The sequence below is a fragment of the Hemibagrus wyckioides genome, linkage group LG08 (assembly GCF_019097595.1).
Source record: "Hemibagrus wyckioides isolate EC202008001 linkage group LG08, SWU_Hwy_1.0, whole genome shotgun sequence".
NCBI classification, from domain to species: Eukaryota; Metazoa; Chordata; class Actinopteri; order Siluriformes; family Bagridae; genus Hemibagrus; species Hemibagrus wyckioides.
The window spans coordinates 29,307,190-29,325,974 of NC_080717.1; the positions used below are offsets into that span (position 1 = coordinate 29,307,190).

The 18,785-nt window shown below is 45.0% G+C and overlaps 1 protein-coding gene across 6 annotated transcripts in view; it reads left to right on the forward strand.

Moving 5' to 3' along the window:
* The window catches only part of dock4 (dedicator of cytokinesis 4), a 124,682-nt gene that overhangs the window by 12,720 nt on the left and 93,177 nt on the right, over positions 1-18,785 (forward strand). For 5 of the 6 annotated variants that reach the window (XR_009205309.1, XM_058396963.1, XM_058396964.1 and 2 more), the window contains exons 2-3: positions 11,611-11,694; positions 12,227-12,267. Coding sequence is in view for 5 of the 6 variants with exons in the window: in XM_058396963.1 (XP_058252946.1) it covers positions 11,611-11,694; positions 12,227-12,267 (125 nt within the window). In the remaining variant the exon portion in view is untranslated. Of the gene's footprint in view, positions 1-11,610; positions 11,695-12,226; positions 12,268-18,785 lie in introns of those variants that run through there. The other variant, XM_058396967.1, reaches the window with a different exon arrangement.

The window sequence follows — 18,785 nt, forward strand, 5'->3', positions numbered from 1 at the left end:
TGTCATTAACCGTGCACCGATGCCATTATTTTGCTGCCACTATATAAAACTGTAGAAACATTGAATTATCAGTGGAACTCCAAAATGACGCATAACCTGGTCACTAGCACAGAACCTTACCTTCTGCAGACAGAATGAGTAAAACATTGGCTTTGTGTTGTTATATTTTTAACAGATATTGACCAGCCAGGCAAAACGAATGACCCAAAGCCAGTTCCTGTTCATCAGACTGTGCTTTCTTTGTGTCTGGCTCAGGAGTCGATCTCACCGGTGTATCCTCCTGGGTCTATTCCTGTATTGCTGCTCACACCTCTAAAAAGGAAAATGGACCATGACAGCCTAGTATTTGATTCACTCTGTGGGCCGTGTTGCCTGGCAGATATTAGGATGGTATATTGGTATGTCTCTAGAGAGCTCAAATTTCATCACTGTACAGAATCTCTAGCTAAATTCTTCCCATCGGTTTCATTTAGAGTTCATTGAAGAGACAGTTGCATTCGGTTGTTTGGGCTTTTATTGTGCTGAATCATTATTTGAACCAGTTTACATGTGTTCTAACCTTTGCACCAGTTTGAAGTTTAATTCAAGAAAAAGGCACCAGGAAAAATAGACTGAAATCATTTAAGATAAAAATACTTCTAATTCTGTAGTATTACAAATTCAGACAGTACCCAGATGAAGGCTCTGGGTTGTTGAGTGAAAGGTTGGAGTTCAAGCACCAGGACTGCCAAGCTGCCACTGCTGGGCCCTTGATCAAGGCCCTTAACTCTCTCATGTCCAGTAGTGCTGACCCTGTACTCTGACTCAAACATCCAGTGCTATGTGTAGAAAAGAATTTTATTGTGTTGTAATGTATATTTGACAAAATCAAAGGATTCTTCTTCATTATTTTCCACATTTTATTTATTTATTTATTTATTTATTTATTTATTTATTTATTTCTATCTATCTATCTATCTATCTATCTATCTATCTATCTATCTATCTATCTATCTATGTGTTTTAATTTTTTTATATTATTATATTTTATTTTTTATTTATTTTATGTACATTTCAGCTTTTTAGTTTCTCTGTGTCTCAAGCCAAAAACTCTGAGTTGTGACCTTGTCTAGACGTTTCCAAATTTTCCCAGCTGTCAAAGCACCAGAGTGATCATGTTGATGTGGGTAGTGTTTGAAAAGGGCTCCTGTTTGCTGGTTAAACACCTCTGTTTTTGGCTGTTTTTGTTCATAAGCTGCTGTCAGATCTTTTAGTCTGAGTGAGTAATGCTGCTGGCTGACAGGTGAGGAGAAGCACTTTTAACCATCATGGTTTCAACAATGTTTTAGAAGACAGACCTCTCCTTATAAGCTTGAAGTACACTGACCTTTGAGATGAACTGCTCCTTGGTTCTAATGGGTTTATAATCATTTAATATAGATTTTAATTTAATTTAATTGTAACCTGTACATATGACCATAAAATCTACTGCATGTGGCCTCTGTGTCTGTCAGTCTCAGTGAAGGAGGTGTGGCTTCTGTGTCAGTCTCAGTGAAGGAGGTGTGGCCTCTGTGTCAGTCTCAGTGAAGGAGGTGTGGCCTCTGTGTCAGTCTCAGTGAAGGAGGTGTGGCCTCTGTGTCTGTCAGTCTCAGTGAAGGAGGTGTGGCCTCTGTTTCAGTCTCAGTGAAGGAGGTGTGGCCTCTGTTTCAGTCTCAGTGAAGGAGGTGTGGCCTCTCTATTTAATTCATCTGTTTTTTGTGTGTGTAATTGTTTAGAAGGCATGTGTATTTGTTTTATACTCTATCTGCAGTAGACTGGATTACATTAACACAATGCACTAAATCTTTTTTTACTGAATTGTTGACTTTTTCCTTCAGATCTCTTTTGTACATCCGATTATCACTTATCAGATTCAGCTCAGACAGAGAGAAGCAGGTGAGATGTGTTATTTCACTCTTTTTGATTGATTTGGTCTTACTGACACTCGGTCAATACAAACTTAATCCAGCAAATGTTTTGCCAAAAAGTAATTGGAAACACTTAGCGAAAGCATTAGCAGGCCTGATTAATTAATGCAGTCGATTCATCTGCTGCTCACGGCTCTAATTTCTGTTCAGTGAGCATTGAGAGATTGTTTCTCCTCTCAAAACGTGCATCATGTTGATAGATTTAGCGAAAAACACACTTAGCTGTTTTCAAAACATGGAGACAGACTCTTTAGGCTGGCAGGAGATGTTGTTTTCCCAGGCATCTGGCACAGGGCGTCCGAGAGAATGGCAGAAGATCCCGTAAGACAGGGTTCGGTACATTCTCTCCTCCTGTCTTTCCCTCTGTCTGGATGTCTATCATGCGCACACACACACACACACACACACACACACACTGTGCCTGGTTGCAGTTACACATAGTCTCTCCATCTTTTTCATTCCTGTTATGTTGCTTGGTGACACGCTCTTTATGCAGTTCTCTGTGGAGAATAACTACACAGGCTCACACACTCGTCAGTGTGAAAGAACGGAGCTCAGCATTACTGACACGCGTACATCTGCACATCCATCACAATCCATGAAGCATAATTTATTGACACAGCCTGGACTTTTATTACTGTTTTTTATATAATAATTCCCTGCTGTGAAATGCTCCATGTCAGCAGTGACAGGTGTGTGTGTGTGTGTGTGTGTGTGTGTGTGTCTTTCAAAGGCTCACTCCAGAGCTGTGGTTAATCCACACTAGTGGCTGAAACTTTTTCCTTGACAGGGTGTTTTAGGCAAGTTGGCTGTATAGATCTCAGTCTTCTGTTTAATCCACTTTATAAGGTTTCAGAAGTCACACGTTTAATCATTACATGATTTGATTAATTAATTAATTAAAGGTGATATTGGTTATTTTTGTGTAACAATTCACATGTAACCTTCAGCAGCTGGGTTAATGGGTTAATTAGTGACAAAATAAAGTATAGTGCATCACCAGCATCCAGCCAATCAGGACATCAGTTCTTGCCTGTTGATCATGATGAATGTCCATTCAGAAAGCTCTGTGTCTAACATTCAGGATTTAAACCCAATACTCTGGCTTTGGAAGAACGCAGAAGTCAGGGCTGTAATTTTAAATCAGTGAATTTCTCTAGATATCATGAATTGTTTAAGTATACATTAATACTGTCATTTGATCACTCTGAAGTCTCTCTGATTCTTGGATTTTAAAAAAGAGCATAATGTATAAAGCGTAATGGACTGCTGTTTTACACTGGCTCGTTTTTCTGACAGGATTGAAAGTTGTAATTCACTCTGGATCAGACCGTCTACCAAACGCTGTAGATCTATATGTAAAAGTTGAAGGTTATGGATCTCAAGGACACCAAGGGTAACAGTGGCAGCTTGGCTTTTCTGAGATTTAAACTTCATCCAAGCTACAGATCAGTCACCCAAAACCTTAACTAGTTACCCACTGAGCGCCGCTCCAGTGTTTTATCCAAATAAGTGACATGTGAGTGTATCCTGTAATAAGATAGTAATAACTGACCAATACAAAGACAAAATCGATAGAAAAATATTTACCTTATAGACAGAAGTGTATGAATAGTGTTAGTGTTACTGGAGTTGTGAATGTGAAACATGCAAGATGTCCTGTTGGCTTATATGTACAACAAAATCACCCGTCAGACCCGTATTATTAAGTTCCTCTAAAGGTTTCTTCCTCAGATCATCTCAGGGAGTTTTTCCACATCGCCGTCACCTCAGGCTTCTCATTAGGGACAAATGTTAGGGATAAATAGTAACTTAAAACTTTATCATTTATACTATGACTCTATACTTCTGTAAAAAGTTAGACAATGTCTAGAGGTAAAAGCTCTGTACAAATAAATTGAATTGAATATTAAGTTTTTCTTAATTTTGGGGTGTGCAAATTTTTGCACCCAACCGTAACAATAAACAATAATAATTGCTGGTGAGATAACTGCTACACCTCCTTTCTGATCTATTCCATTATTTCTCCATAATTCCATCTCTTTAATACAAAGCAGTAAGGTGATAAAATCCATTTTCTGACATGGTTAAGTTTCTTTCAGAGAGGGAAATTATGCGTTAATCTATGAAAGAAGTTACACCAACAGATTTTAGCAACTGTAGCAGAAAACATTATTATGTCTTATTACACAAGGCTGTGACATGCATTTATTATTTTTTTTGATTTATCACCTTCACCACAGCTCGTAGTTTTCATATAATGGGTGTGATATAGAGTGATGATATTCTGCTTCGAAGACAAACACACACATGGACCGAGCCATACAAATGAGCTCATTTATCCTGCTGTGCCTCTCGTTTATCTTCTCACTGTCAGCATTCATCAAGGTTGTGTTTTCGGGGGTTTTATGGAGTGACCCAGTTTAGCATCATATGTATGTGGGGTGCGTAGCCCTCTCTCCAGCTCATCCTCTCTTCTCTAGCGCTCGCAATGAATAGGTCGGTGAAAACGTTGGCCTCTAAAAAGCTTCACTGACGCTTTCTGTCTTGGGTCATGCTTTGTGTTGTTGAGTTTTGCATTAAACCTCGGGAGCTCGGTCTGCTCTTTCCGAGCTGGCACGGCGTTAGACGGAGAGATGGAAGTGAGAAGGCAAACATTTGCATTTGACACTGCTAAGCTTGCAATAAGAGCAGGATGATCTAATGAGCAGAGATCGCAGGAATGGTGTGTACTCTGCACGTGTGTCCATGCATGTGGGAGTACTGGAGGAGATGTGCTTTTACGTAACGCATAAGTTAACATCCTACATACCGTGCTTTGAAATCAAGCGCTTTTCATGTATTTAAATAACAAACAATTTTTAACTGACACACTTTACATCAACCTGATGATGGAGGCTCGTTAATGATGTGCATAACGAGCTTAATGTTTTCATACACCCTGAAGCATTTGTGCTCTCAAGCCTGAGATCTGCAACTCTGCAACTCTGCTTTCAGAATATTATCCTCCCTGGAAAATTGTCTTTAGACAGACTTTTTAGAAAGCGGAAGCCTGTATCACATTATTTCTAATGGGTTTAAAAAGAGTCATATCTAAAACTGCTACACAATTTTACCAGCTGCATTTCAATCTGTGGTTTTCTCCTGGATTTCCAGTTTCCTTCCACTTCAAGAAAACGAGGTGGTGGGTGGATTGGCTACTGTAAATTAGGGTGAATGAGTGTGTGTGTGTGTGTGTGTGTGTGAGAGAGAGAGTGTTCAGGGCATGTGTCTGGTATGCAGTGTTCCTGGAATAATGCATTTACTGAAGATGAATGAATGAATGATGCATTTTCAACATTTTGGGAATCGTTTTGTAGGACAAGTGTGCATTCATTCATTCATTCATTCATTCATTCATTCATTCATTCATTCATTCACTATTGCATTCAATTATTCAGCTTCAGTAAATGCATTTTTCCAGGAACTTTGGACATTTGATACAAGAAACATGTCCTGAATGAAACATTGCCACACACACACACGCTCATAAATTCATTCATTCACCCATTCATTCATTTAGTAACTCATCCATTTATTCATCTTCTCTAAGCACTTTTCCTGGTCAGGGTCCTGGTGGATCCGGAGTGGTGAATCGCTGGGAATGAGGCATGAACACATCCTGGATGAAACACAGTCTATTACAGGGTGCCAGTTACACACATTCACACACTCGTTCACACCTACACACAATTTAACACAGCAAGTCCAGTTACTGATATGTTTTTGGGATGTGAAGTGCAACCAGAGAACACAAGACTCCATACAGACAGTGAGATGAGCCCTGGATCGAACCTGGTGCTCTGGAGCTGTGAGACAGTAATGCTAACCGCTTCCCTTTAAATTCCACAGTAGTAAGGTAGTAGCATAAACCTGGAGAGTGCGCTGATGCTGTAGACTGATTGGACAGTTTGTTGGCTGGGTAGAGGTTCAGGGCACTAGAGTCAGGGCTTTGAATTGTGAAACTGTTCTTTAGTTCTATTTTTCAACTCAAAGGCTAAAAGGTGCACTTTTATCATAAAGAAGTGGCTTCTTGGCTAGTGTTCATTATAATTCAGCTCCACATACTCAGCGTGTATCATAATCAAACTCTATATTCGGGTCAGAACACGGGAGAATTCATTTGGAAACAAAAGCATGAATATTGTCATAAACTAGGAGATATGGAAACAAAGAATAAGGCTTGGACTTACAGACAAATGTTAAGAACTTTGCAAAGGGACATTGACACAACAGACTATAAATAGACAAATGAAGATAAACACAGAACAGCTGGACACACCACTGACAGGGCAGAGGTGGAGACATAACAAGACTCACATGCAATTAATGCACGTTTCCAGACGAAAGCACATGACTAAAACACAAAACAAAACAAGTCAGCTGTGGTTGTGTTGTAAAACATGCTGCATGTTCAGAGAAGAGATTTTAGACAGCTGCTAGAAACAGTGTACAGATGTGAACAATCACTCAGTACCTGCTCGTTCTCTCGAACTCCTTCACCCTTCCTTCAGTCAGTGCTTGACTACTGCAGCTGGTGGTAGTTGTAATAGAGTGGGTAAGGTGTTGGACTGCTGATCAGAAGGTTGTGAGTTCAAATCCCTGGACCAACAAGCTGCCTCTTCTGGGCCCCTGAGCAAGGCCCTTAACCTTAACTACTTAAGAGGTTGCTCTGGATAAGGGTGTCTACCAAATGCCATGAATTAAATTACTATGACTGCTTTATTATTTAATGAAAATAATCCTGTAGCAAGGTGTTTTGTTAGTTTTAAATCCCTTTTCTTTCTGCTGCTAACTCTCAATCTCAGTTAAACGATTGACAAGCCTTCACCTTTTCATCAGCCAGTGGCGTATTTTGTGCTAAAACTGAAACATAAATGACCTTTAGTGCAGAGATACGAGGCAGAGCAGATTTCAGGGGTGGAAAAATGTCAAGGTCTTTTTCTTTTTAACGAATCGAACCCTTCAAACCTTAATGTTTTAAATGACATGTTTAAGGAATCTTTGACATCGAAGCTGTGTTATTACTAATGATCAAAACACAATTTCAAGCTTTATATGCTGGATCTTTAACCCCTTTAATTCCTGTCAGCATCTCCAAGCCTGTCCTTACTCACAGTATATCTCTAACTGCATATGTTTTTGTCATCACTGAATAACCTGCTTGATGATGAAGACCTGAGCAATAATCTGGGACTTTATGTTGGATATGTTTTTGTGTTCTACAATTTCATAGTGCTTTACTGTATATATTGGGCATCATTGGTCAAAAATTAATAGAAGATGTATATGTTCAGCTGAGTGGTTGTTTCTTTATGTTAAAATCACTCTTTCGGAATGCTGCGTATGACTGCATTTGACTGCGTATGAGTTCCACCGTCATGCAGCAGAGTGCAGGGAAATGAGAAAGCCTTAGCAACAGGGAGATGATGCAACTGCTGCTCAGGCTTTTCACACTCTGGGCTCTTTGCCATGCCAAATGGTAAATATTACACAAACTCTTCAGAGAAACACACACACACACACACACACACACACACACAGAACAGACCAGTTTCACTGATCCTAAGCTTGTGTATTAAAAGTTTTGTGATATTTAGGAAATTCAGCCTAGACAACCTTCAGGAATAGACTCAGGAATGGAATTAATTGCACTATTCTGTTTGTATGATAATAGCAGCATGCAGAACCCAGTTATCTGTGAACCTTTTTCACTTTGCTTACCTAATTAATGTCACCATAACCTTTCCAGGAGGCTCTCGTAATGTGAGATACTGTCAGCATTAGGAAATATTAGCTTTCCAAGGCAGACGGTGTGTCTGCTGTGTGTCCGGACATTACAGTAGTGTAATGTGGTCTCAGGAGCATTGAAGCGAGTGTTTTGAAGCTTAGCACCTGCTGTCACGTCTGCGATGAGCTGTGGGCCATCCTGCGTCTGTGCCAGGCAGCGGTGTGTGTCTGCGGTATGATCAGTGGGACCGTGAAAAAGCGTTTCGCACTAATACACACCCCAGTGTGTCCATCACCACTCAACAGACCCTGCGTACAAGAAGAGCTCTGAGAACTAAAATTAAATTTATATAATCAACCCGAATCGTTCAGCCAGGTCATGTTTGGGGTTTGAGATTTGTTCCTTTTGCACTGGAGCTAGAAATAATGCAGCTAGCTAATAAATAAAGGAAGTCTGTTTCAGGTAAAAGTGGGATTTGGAGATTTAGGATCTTCAAATATGAAAAATGAAAGGCTCACCTGGTAAGGAAGCAGCCGTCCTGGACCATGAGAATGTCTTTAATCTTCAGAGTGGTACGATGACGGCTTTGTGATATTAAATGTAAGAGCTAAAATGTAATATTGTTATGATCTCACGCTGAGCTCGGGTAGAACCTACATACAAGTCGTCCACATGTCAGACTGATTTCTATCAACAGCTGGACAATGAAAGCATTATAACATGGCTTCATCAGGTCAGCAGGTGTTCAGGTCAGTTATGATGTACTAGATTCATACCGAACCCAGTGTCCTTTACTAGACACGCTAAACAGAAGAGCTGTAATGCTTTCATTCAAAACATTCATAAACTTTTCTTTATACTTTACTTTTCTTACATTTTATATACATTTCTATTGTCTGTCCTGTTATGTAACTTGTACTTTTTATGTTTCAACTTTTAGCTTCTCTTCTAAAGGTATTCTAATGGAAAAATGATGATATAGTAAATAATCCACTATGTTCATTCTCTTCAAACCTGTGACTATTTCACAAGCACCTTCTCAGTTACTGCTGATGATGTGTTACGAATGTGAGAAAAATATACGCTTAAAAGGAGCTCAGATCTGGGAGGGGTTTCACTCGGTGTAATCACCTGACACTGACACAGCGTCCTATCTAAATAACCCTCTGTTTCTTTTTTTGTACAATTGTTGGTGTTTCTGTAACACTCAGTTAAAAATTATCCATTTTAACTTTCTACCAGAGGCTAAAAATGGAATTTACACCTGACTGGTTTCTCTCTGTATTGGTTATACATGCAAACTGTAATAGGAGGAAATTCATCTAGAAAATTCCTTCAAATCTGTAGTGGAAAAAGCTGTGTGTGATGTGGTGGTGATCTGGAGTGATGTGGTAGTGGTGTGGAGAGATGTGTTGGTGTGGAGTGATGTGGTTGTGGTGTGAAGAGATGTGGTGGTGGTGTGGAGTGATGTGGTGGTGTGGAGTGATGTGGTGGTGTGGAGAGATGTGGTGGTGTGGAGTGATGTGTCTGTTCCACACGAGTTACTGACATGGAAATACTTCAACATGACCACACATCTGCAGCTCCATCACCCAGAGATATCACTGTGTGGAAGCAGGAGGGCAGAGCAGGGAACACAGGAACCCAAAACACCACAGTCCCCTATCTGATTCCTTCCAGCATTCAGACACAACTGGTTCAGAGAGACACAAAAAATAATTATAATATAATAATTGCTAAAGATTTGCAGCCGTTTTCTATCTTTTTTATCTCACTATTTCTGATTTTTGCCTTTAAGTAAAATGAAGAGAATTGCAACTAAAACCATTTTTTTTCTTCTTAACATACTTACTGTTCCTGTCACCTAAACAAAGAATAATGGGAAAAAAACTTGGTATGTATTGAACCGTGGGTTAACTGTATTGCTGCATCCCCAGATTTTACAGTTTGTTGAATTTCTTTGAGGAAAATATGCAGCACTCATCAGGGTTAAGTGATTAGCCTGTTGCTAACAAAAGACGAGGAGACGTCCATGTTGTTTTCTCCATTTTGTAATATGGAAACAAGCAAGCGTTAGCTTCATAACTCAGACTAAAGAAGCTAATTTCAGTCAGCAGACATGTCTAGGCAGATCAAACTACATTTAAACAGAAAACTCTAAATGATTTTTCTCAAGCTGACAAACAAATGGAATGTTCGTCTTTCTGAGGCAACGATGCCCGTGTAATTGCATCGTGTCTTCAGTGTTCTAATGAAGTGGAATGAAAGGCTTTTTGAATAGCTCTTAATAACAGTCATTTAAAATTTGTTGTACATTTTCCATCCTGTAGCTTTTAATATTTACAGAGCTACACCTGAAGGAATGAGACACTGCCTCTGCTGAGTAAACAGGTCTGTCTGTGAGTTACAGGCAGATATAATACACCTCCTGTCTTCTGCTTTCTGTCGATTCAATGCAGCAGATTTGTTCCTTTGCTTCAATATGTGTTGGAGAAAAACGCTGACAGGCTGCGGGCACTATGGAGCAGATTTGTTGTTTTTTTTTTCTTCATAAAAAGCTGACGTTGGTATATAACAGGCCTTCTGCTTGCTGGCAGGTGGTGACACGAGCCGTATGAATTTCTGCACCATTTCCAGGGATGTTCCATATTTATGGATTGTGTTAGAACTGCTCTTAAAGCTGGCCTTACATGATATGCATGGGATATGACTTTAGGATGATGATTATGAACATAAGGAGGATATTTCTGTCAATTTTAAGCACTGCTGCCTCCACTGTCCCATACTGTAAGAAGCTTGTATGTGGGTTTACATAAATCTGAGAGTGGGAAGGTGACTAAGTTTGGAGAAAAAAGAAAAACTGGGAAAAATATCAGAACCTTAAAGTAGAGACTTTTAAACTGGTCAAAAAATTTGTTTATTTGTTGTTATGTATTTCTCTAATATCTAGTTAATTATACTGATGTTAAACACTCAAGGCTTAGTATATTCAATTCAATTGAATTTAATTTTAATTCAAGCCAGAGGTTACTGTGTTGAGGAGAATCTCTCTGAGACAATGTGAGGAAGAAAGTTTGAGAGGAACAGAGAATCAAAAGGGAATCAACTTCATCTGGGTGACACTGCACTGGAATATGCCATACATAACTGTTTATACAGCATTCGAGCTAGGTCAGTTATGCTAACATGACAGTCGTTAGCACCTAAGAGCTAAATGTTGCATTTAACTTACTTTGGAAGCAGCAAGTGGAACTTAAAATGATGCCAGTTTTTGACTTCTGTGCATTCGAAAGCTACAGCGTTGGATGGGACGAGGTTCGGAGGGATACGGGGGAGTGGTCATGGACACCTCTCCGGGCTTGTTGATGTCTCTTGTCATCAACAAGCTGGTCAGAAAACTGCACTTTTATAGATTTCATCAGCGAACATGTCTGTATGTCCATTCATCCACAGCAAATACTCATAAACACAGCAACACAACAATTAAACATATAAAAGCGCTGATTTGTTTGTTGCTGATGCTGATGTCACTTGCTGAACTCGAAATTAAGGAGGCTGTCTGCTTTTTTCCCATCTGAAGTCATAATTTCTGAGTAACAACCTCTACCTCTCAATGCAGCAAAAGTTTGAATAGGAATTTATCAATTTAAAAAAAAAACAGAGTTTATCTGCACGTCTCTCACCTTCAGCGTCACATGGTTCGTGACAGATGACTGTGATTGGAAATGATTATCATTTCCACATTGTTTTATCAGCTCAGGAAGTGTAACGGGGAAATCTAATTCTCATTGCCGAGAAGGGATTTGTTGGAGTGTGTAGTGTGCACCCTGTTTCCATGCTGAAGAGCCTCTGAAGACTGCGTCGTTATTAATAAGCTCCCTGTTGCCATTTCAGTGCTGGCAAACTTTCGTGGAACGGTTCAACATGGGCTGCCCCTGGAGATCGGAGACACGGTGCAGATTTTGGAGAAATGTGAAGGTAATTCAAGATTTTTTTGGGGGGGGGCAGGCAGTACTTGTCATCGATGTCCTTTAACGAAGCTCTGCGGTTACTAACAAAGCTCGGACTATGTAGTGGATGATTATAGCATGTTTTAATCATCTTGAATTGCAATACTGATAATTTTTCATGCGATAGATGGTGTATATCATGTAAAAAGGTTTAGAGGGTTAAAAATTTTCAAGTAGAATTGTTATTGTAATTAAGTAAAGTTGTAATAGCCCACTTTTTTTTATCTATAATTGCTGTTAAACAGATTGGAGTGGATGTCCACAGCTTTCTTATCGATATCCAGTGCAATCTTCCTACAAATAATTTTTCTCTTATTGCACAAGAACAGAAGGTCCCAAACTCTTTGCTTCACTGCTCTTATGTAGCTCTTGTTCAGTATAAATCATTTACCTTGAAAACTCCAATAACTTAAGAGCCATTTTTAACTTCCCATAATTACGCCTGATTTTTGACAAAATGGAGATGTGATTTTCTAAAATGTCACCATTTGTCCTTTCAGGATGGTACAGAGGATTCGTTGTAAAGAATCCAAATGTCAAGGTAAGCTGCATCTGTTCTGAGAAACATGGCAGGTCACTGATTGATTTCTCTCTGCATTGGTTATACCTGCAAACTGTAATGGGAAGAATTCGTTTAAAAACAGACAATTTTAGATATTCATATAGTGGAAAAAGCTGAGTGATGTGGTGGTGTGGAGTGATGTGGTGGTGTGGAGTGATGTGGTGGTGTGGAGTGATGTGGTGGTGGTGTGGAGTGATGTGGTGGTGGTGTGGAGAGATGTGGTGGTGGTGTGGAGTGATGTGGTGGTGGTGTAGAGTGATGTGGTGGTGTGGAGTGATGTGGTGGTGGTGTGGAGTGATGTGGTGGTGTGGAGTGATGTGGTGGTGGTGTGGAGTGATGTGGTGGTGGTGTGGAGTGATGTGGTGGTGGTGTGGAGTGATGTGGTGGTGGTGTGGAGAGATGTGGTGGTGGTGTGGAGTGATGTGGTGGTGGTGTGGAGAGATGTGGTGGTGGTGTGGAGAGATGTGGTGGTGGTGTGGAGTGATGTGGTGGTGGTGTAGAGTGATGTGGTGGTGTGGAGTGATGTGGTGGTGGTGTGGAGTGATGTGGTGGTGGTGTGGAGTGATGTGGTGGTGTGGAGTGATGAGGTGGTGGGGTGGAGTGGTGTGGTGGTGGTGTGGAGTGATGTGGTGGTGGTGTGGAGTGATGTGGTGGTGGTGTGGAGTGATGTGGTGGTGTGGAGTGATGTGGTGGTGGTGTGGAGTGATGTGGTGGTGGTGTGGAGTGATGTGGTGGTGGTGTGGAGTGATGTGGTGGTGGTGTGGAGTGATGTGGTGGTGTGGAGTGATGTGGTGGTGGTGTGGAGTGATGTGGTGGTGGTGTGGAGTGATGTGGTGGTGTGGAGTGATGTGGTGGTGGTGTGGGGTGATGTGGTGGTGTAGAGTGATGTGGTGGTGGTGTGGAGTGATGTGGTGGTGTGGAGTGATGTGGTGGTGTGGAGTGATGTGGTGGTGTGGAGTGATGTGGTGGTGGTGTGGAGTGATGTGGTGGTGGTGTGGAGTGATGTGGTGGTGGTGTGGAGTGATGTGGTGGTGTGGAGTGATGTGGTGGTGGTGTGGAGTGATGTGGTGGTGGTGTGGAGTGATGTGGTGGTGGTGTGGAGTGATGTGGTGGTGTGGAGTGATGTGGTGGTGGGGGGGAGTGATGTGGGGGGGGTGGGGAGTGATGTGGTGGTGGTGTGGAGTGAGGTGGTGGTGTGGAGTGATGTGGTGGTGGTGTGGAGTGATGTGGTGGTGTGGAGTGATGTGGTGGGGGTGTGGAGTGATGTGGTGGTGGTGTGGAGAGATGTGGTGGTGGTGTGGAGTGATGTGGTGGTGTGGAGTGATGTGGTGGTGTGGAGTGATGTGGTGATGGTGTGGAGTGATGTGGTGGTGTGGAGTGATTTGGTGGTGGTGTGGAGTGATGTGGTGGTGTGGAGTGATGTGGTGGTGGTGTGGAGTGGTGTGGTGGTGGTGTGGAGAGATGTGGTGGTGGTGTGGAGTGATGTGGTGGTGTGGAGTGATGTGGTGGTGGTGTGGAGTGATGTGGTGGTGGTGTGGAGTGATGTGGTGGTGGTGTGGAGTGATGTGGTGGTGGTGTGGAGTGATGTGGTGGTGTGGAGTGATGTGGTGGTGGTGGAGTGATGTGGTGGTGGTGTGGAGTGATTTGGTGGTGGTGTGGAGTGATGTGGTGGTGTGGAGTGATGTGGTGGTGGTGTGGAGTGGTGTGGTGGTGGTGTGGAGAGATGTGGTGGTGGTGTGGAGTGATGTGGTGGTGTGGAGTGATGTGGTGGTGTGGAGTGATGTGGTGATGGTGTGGAGTGATGTGGTGGTGGTGTGGAGTGATGTGGTGGTGGTGTGGAGTGATGTGGTGGTGGTGTGGAGTGATGTGGTGGTGGTGTGGAGTGATGTGGTGGTGTGGAGTCATGTGGTGGTGTGGAGTGATGTGGTGGTGGTGTGGAGTGATGTGGTGGTGGTGTGGAGTGTTGTGGTGGTGTGGAGTGAGGGGGGGGTGGGGGGGAGTGATGTGGTGGGGGGGTGGAGTGATGTGGTGGTGGTGTGGAGTGATGTGGTGGTGTGGAGTGATGTGGTGGTGTGGAGTGATGTGGTGGTGGTGTGGAGTGATGTGGTGGTGGTGTGGAGTGATGTGGTGGTGTGGAGTGATGTGGTGGTGTGGAGTGATGTGGTGGTGGTGTGGAGTGATGTGGTGGTGGTGTGGAGTGATGTGGTGGTGTGGAGTGATGTGGTGGTGTGGAGTGATGTGGTGATGGTGTGGAGTGATGTGGTGATGGTGTGGAGTGATGTGGTGGTGTGGAGTGATGTGGTGATGGTGTGGAGTGATGTGGTGGTGTGGAGTGATGTGGTGGTGGTGTGGAGAGATGTGGTGGTGGTGTGGAGTGATGTGGTGGTGTGGAGTGATGTGGTGGTGGTGTGGAGTGATGTGGTGGTGGTGTGGAGTGATGTGGTGGTGTAGAGTGATGTGGTGGTGGTGTGGAGTGATGTGGTGTAGAGTGATGTGGTGGTGTGGAGTGATGTGGTGGTGTGGAGTGATGTGGTGGTGTGGAGTGGTGTGGTGGTGGTGTGGAGTGATGTGGTGGTGGTGTGGAGTGATGTGGTGATGGTGTGGAGTGATGTGGTGATGGTGTGGAGTGATGTGGTGGTGTGGAGTGATGTGGTGGTGGTGTGGAGTGATGTGGTGGTGTGGAGTGATGTGGTGGTGTGGAGTGATGTGGTGATGGTGTGGAGTGATGTGGTGGTGTGGAGTGATGTGGTGGTGGTGTGGAGTGATGTGGTGGTGTGGAGTGATGTGGTGGTGTGGAGTGATGTGGTGGTGGTGTGGAGTGATGTGGTGGTGTGGAGTGATGTGGTGGTGTGGAGTGATGTGGTGGTGTGGAGTGATGTGGTGGTGGTGTAGAGTGATGTGGTGGTGTGGAGTGATGTGGTGGTGGTGTGGAGTGATGTGGTGATGGTGTGGAGTGATGTGGTGGTGTGGAGTGATGTGGTGGTGTGGAGTGATGTGATGGTGTGGAGTGATGTGGTGGTGTGGAGTGATGTGGTGGTGGTGTAGAGTGATGTGGTGGTGTGGAGTGATGTGGTGGTGGTGTAGAGTGATGTGGTGGTGTGGAGTGATGTGGTGGTGTGGAGTGATGTGGTGGTGGTGTAGAGTGATGTGGTGGTGTGGAGTGATGTGGTGGTGGTGTAGAGTGATGTGGTGGTGTGGAGTGATGTGGTGGTGGTGTGGAGTGATGTGGTGGTGGTGGTGTGGAGTGATGTGGTGGTGGTGTGGAGTGATGTGGTGGTGTGGAGTGATGTGGTGGTGGTGTAGAGTGATGTGGTGGTGTGGAGTGATGTGGTGGTGGTGTAGAGTGATGTGGTGGTGTGGAGTGATGTGGTGGTGGTGTGGAGTGATGTGGTGGTGGTGTGGAGTGATGTGGTGGTGTGGAGTGATGTGGTGGTGGTGTGGAGTGATGTGGTGGTGGTGTGGAGAGATGTGGTGGTGGTGTGGAGAGATGTGGTGGTGGTGTGGAGTGATGTGGTGGTGGTGTAGAGTGATGTGGTGGTGTGGAGTGATGTGGTGGTGGTGTGGAGTGATGTGGTGGTGTGGAGTGATGTGGTGGTGGTGTGGAGTGATGTGGTGGTGGTGTGGAGTGATGTGGTGGTGGTGTGGAGTGATGTGGTGGTGTGGAGTGATGTGGTGGTGGTGTGGAGTGATGTGGTGGTGGTGTGGAGTGATGTGGTGGTGTGGAGTGATGTGGTGGTGGTGTGGAGTGATGTGGTGGTGTGGAGTGATGTGGTGGTGTGGAGTGATGTGGTGGTGGTGTGGAGTGATGTGGTGGTGGTGTGGAGTGATGTGGTGGTGGTGTGGAGTGATGTGGTGGTGTGGAGTGATGTGGTGGTGTGGAGTGATGTGGTGGTGGTGTGGAGTGATGTGGTGGTGTGGAGTGATGTGGTGGTGGTGTGGAGTGATGTGGTGGTGTGGAGTGATGTGGTGGTGTGGAGTGATGTGGTGGTGGTGTGGAGTGATGTGGTGGTGGTGTGGAGTGATGTGGTGGTGGTGTGGAGTGATGTGGTGGTGTGGAGTGATGTGGTGGTGGTGTGGAGTGATGTGGTGGTGTGGAGTGATGTGGTGGTGGTGTGGAGTGATGTGGTGGTGGTGTGGAGTGATGTGGTGGTGGTGTGGAGTGATGTGGTGGTGTGGAGTGATGTGGTGGTGGTGTGGAGTGATGTGGTGGTGGTGTGGAGTGATTTGGTGGTGGTGTGGAGTGATGTGGTGGTGTGGAGAGATGTGGTGGTGGTGTGGAGTGGTGTGGTGGTGGTGTGGAGAGATGTGGTGGTGGTGTGGAGTGATGTGGTGGTGTGGAGTGATGTGGTGGTGTGGAGTGATGTGGTGATGGTGTGGAGTGATGTGGTGGTGTGGAGTGATTTGGTGGTGGTGTGGAGTGATGTGGTGTGGAGTGATGTGGTGGTGGTGTGGAGTGGTGTGGTGGTGGTGTGGAGAGATGTGGTGGTGGTGTAGAGTGATGTGGTGGTGTGGAGTGATGTGGTGGTGTGGAGTGATGTGGTGGTGTGGAGTGATGTGGTGATGGTGTGGAGTGATGTGGTGGTGTGGAGTGATGTGGTGATGGTGTGGAGTGATGTGGTGGTGTGGAGTGATGTGGTGGTGTGGAGTGATGTGGTGGTGATGTGGTGGTGTGGAGTGATGTGGTGGTGGTGTGGAGTGATGTGGTGATGGTGTGGAGTGATGTGGTGGTGTGGAGTGATGTGGTGGTGTGGAGTGATGTGGTGTAGAGTGATGTGGTGGTGTGGAGTGATGTGGTGGTGTGGAGTGATGTGGTGGTGTGGAGTGGTGTGGTGGTGGTGTGGAGTGATGTGGTGGTGGTGTGGAGTGATGTGGTGATGGTGTGGAGTGATGTGGTGATGGTGTGGAGTGATGTGGTGGTGTGGAGTGATGTGGTGATGGTGTGGAGTGATGTGGTGGTGTGGAGTGATGTGGTGGTGGTGTGGAGAGATGTGGTGGTGGTGTGGAGTGATGTGGTGGTGTGGAGTGATGTGGTGGTGGTGTGGAGTGATGTGGTGGTGGTGTGGAGTGATGTGGTGGTGTGGAGTGATGTGGTGGTGTGGAGTGATGTGGTGATGGTGTGGAGTGATGTGGTGGTGTGGAGTGATGTGGTGGTGGTGTGGAGTGATGTGGTGGTGTGGAGTGATGTGGTGGTGTGGAGTGATGTGGTGGTGGTGTGGAGTGATGTGGTGGTGTGGAGTGATGTGGTGGTGTGGAGTGATGTGGTGGTGTGGAGTGATGTGGTGGTGGTGTGGAGTGATGTGGTGGTGTGGAGTGATGTGGTGGTGGTGTGGAGTGATGTGGTGATGGTGTGGAGTGATGTGGTGGTGTGGAGTGATGTGGTGGTGTGGAGTGATGTGATGGTGTGGAGTGATGTGGTGGTGTGGAGTGATGTGGTGGTGGTGTAGAGTGATGTGGTGGTGTGGAGTGATGTGGTGGTGGTGTAGAGTGATGTGGTGGTGTGGAGTGATGTGGTGGTGTGGAGTGTTGTGGTGGTGGTGAAGAGTGGTGTGGTGGTGTGGAGTGATGTGGTGGTGGTGTAGAGTGATGTGGTGGTGTGGAGTGATGTGGTGGTGGTGTGGAGTGATGTGGTGGTGGTGTGGAGTGATGTGGTGGTGTGGAGTGATGTGGTGGTGGTGTAGAGTGATGTGGTGGTGTGGAGTGATGTGGTGGTGGTGTAGAGTGATGTGGTGGTGTGGAGTGATGTGGTGGTGTGGAGTGATGTGGTGGTGGTGTAGAGTGATGTGGTGGTGTGGAGTGATGTGGTGGTGGTGTGGAGTGATGTGGTGGTGTGGAGTGATGTGGTGGTGGTGTAGAGTGATGTGGTGGTGTGGAGTGATGTGGTGGTGGTGTAGAGTGATGTGGTGGTGTGGAGTGATGTGGTGGTGGTGTGGAGTGATGTGGTGGTGGTGTGGAGTGATGTGGTGGTGGTGTAGAGTGATGTGGTGGTGTGGAGTGATGTGGTGGTGGTGTGGAGTGATGTGGTGTTGGTGTGGAGTGATGTGGTGGTGTGGAGTGATGTGGTGGTGTGGAGTGATGTGGTGGTGTGGAGTGATGTGGTGGTGTGGAGTGGTGTGGTGGTGTGGAGTGATGTGGTGGTGTGGAGTGATGTGGTGGTGGTGTGGAGTGATGTGGTGATGGTGTGGAGTGATGTGGTGGTGTAGAGTGATGTGGTGGTGGTGTGGAGTGATGTGGTGGTGTAGAGTGATGTGGTGGTGTGGAGTGATGTGGTGGTGGTGTGGAGTGATGTGGTGGTGGTGTGGAGTGATGTGGTGGTGGTGTGGAGTGATGTGGTGGTGGTGTAGAGTGATGTGGTGGTGTGGAGTGATGTGGTGGTGGTGTGGAGTGATGTGGTGATGGTGTGGAGTGATGTGGTGATGGTGTGGAGTGATGTGGTGATGGTGTGGAGTGATGTGGTGGTGTAGAGTGATGTGGTGGTGTGGAGTGATGTGGTGGTGTAG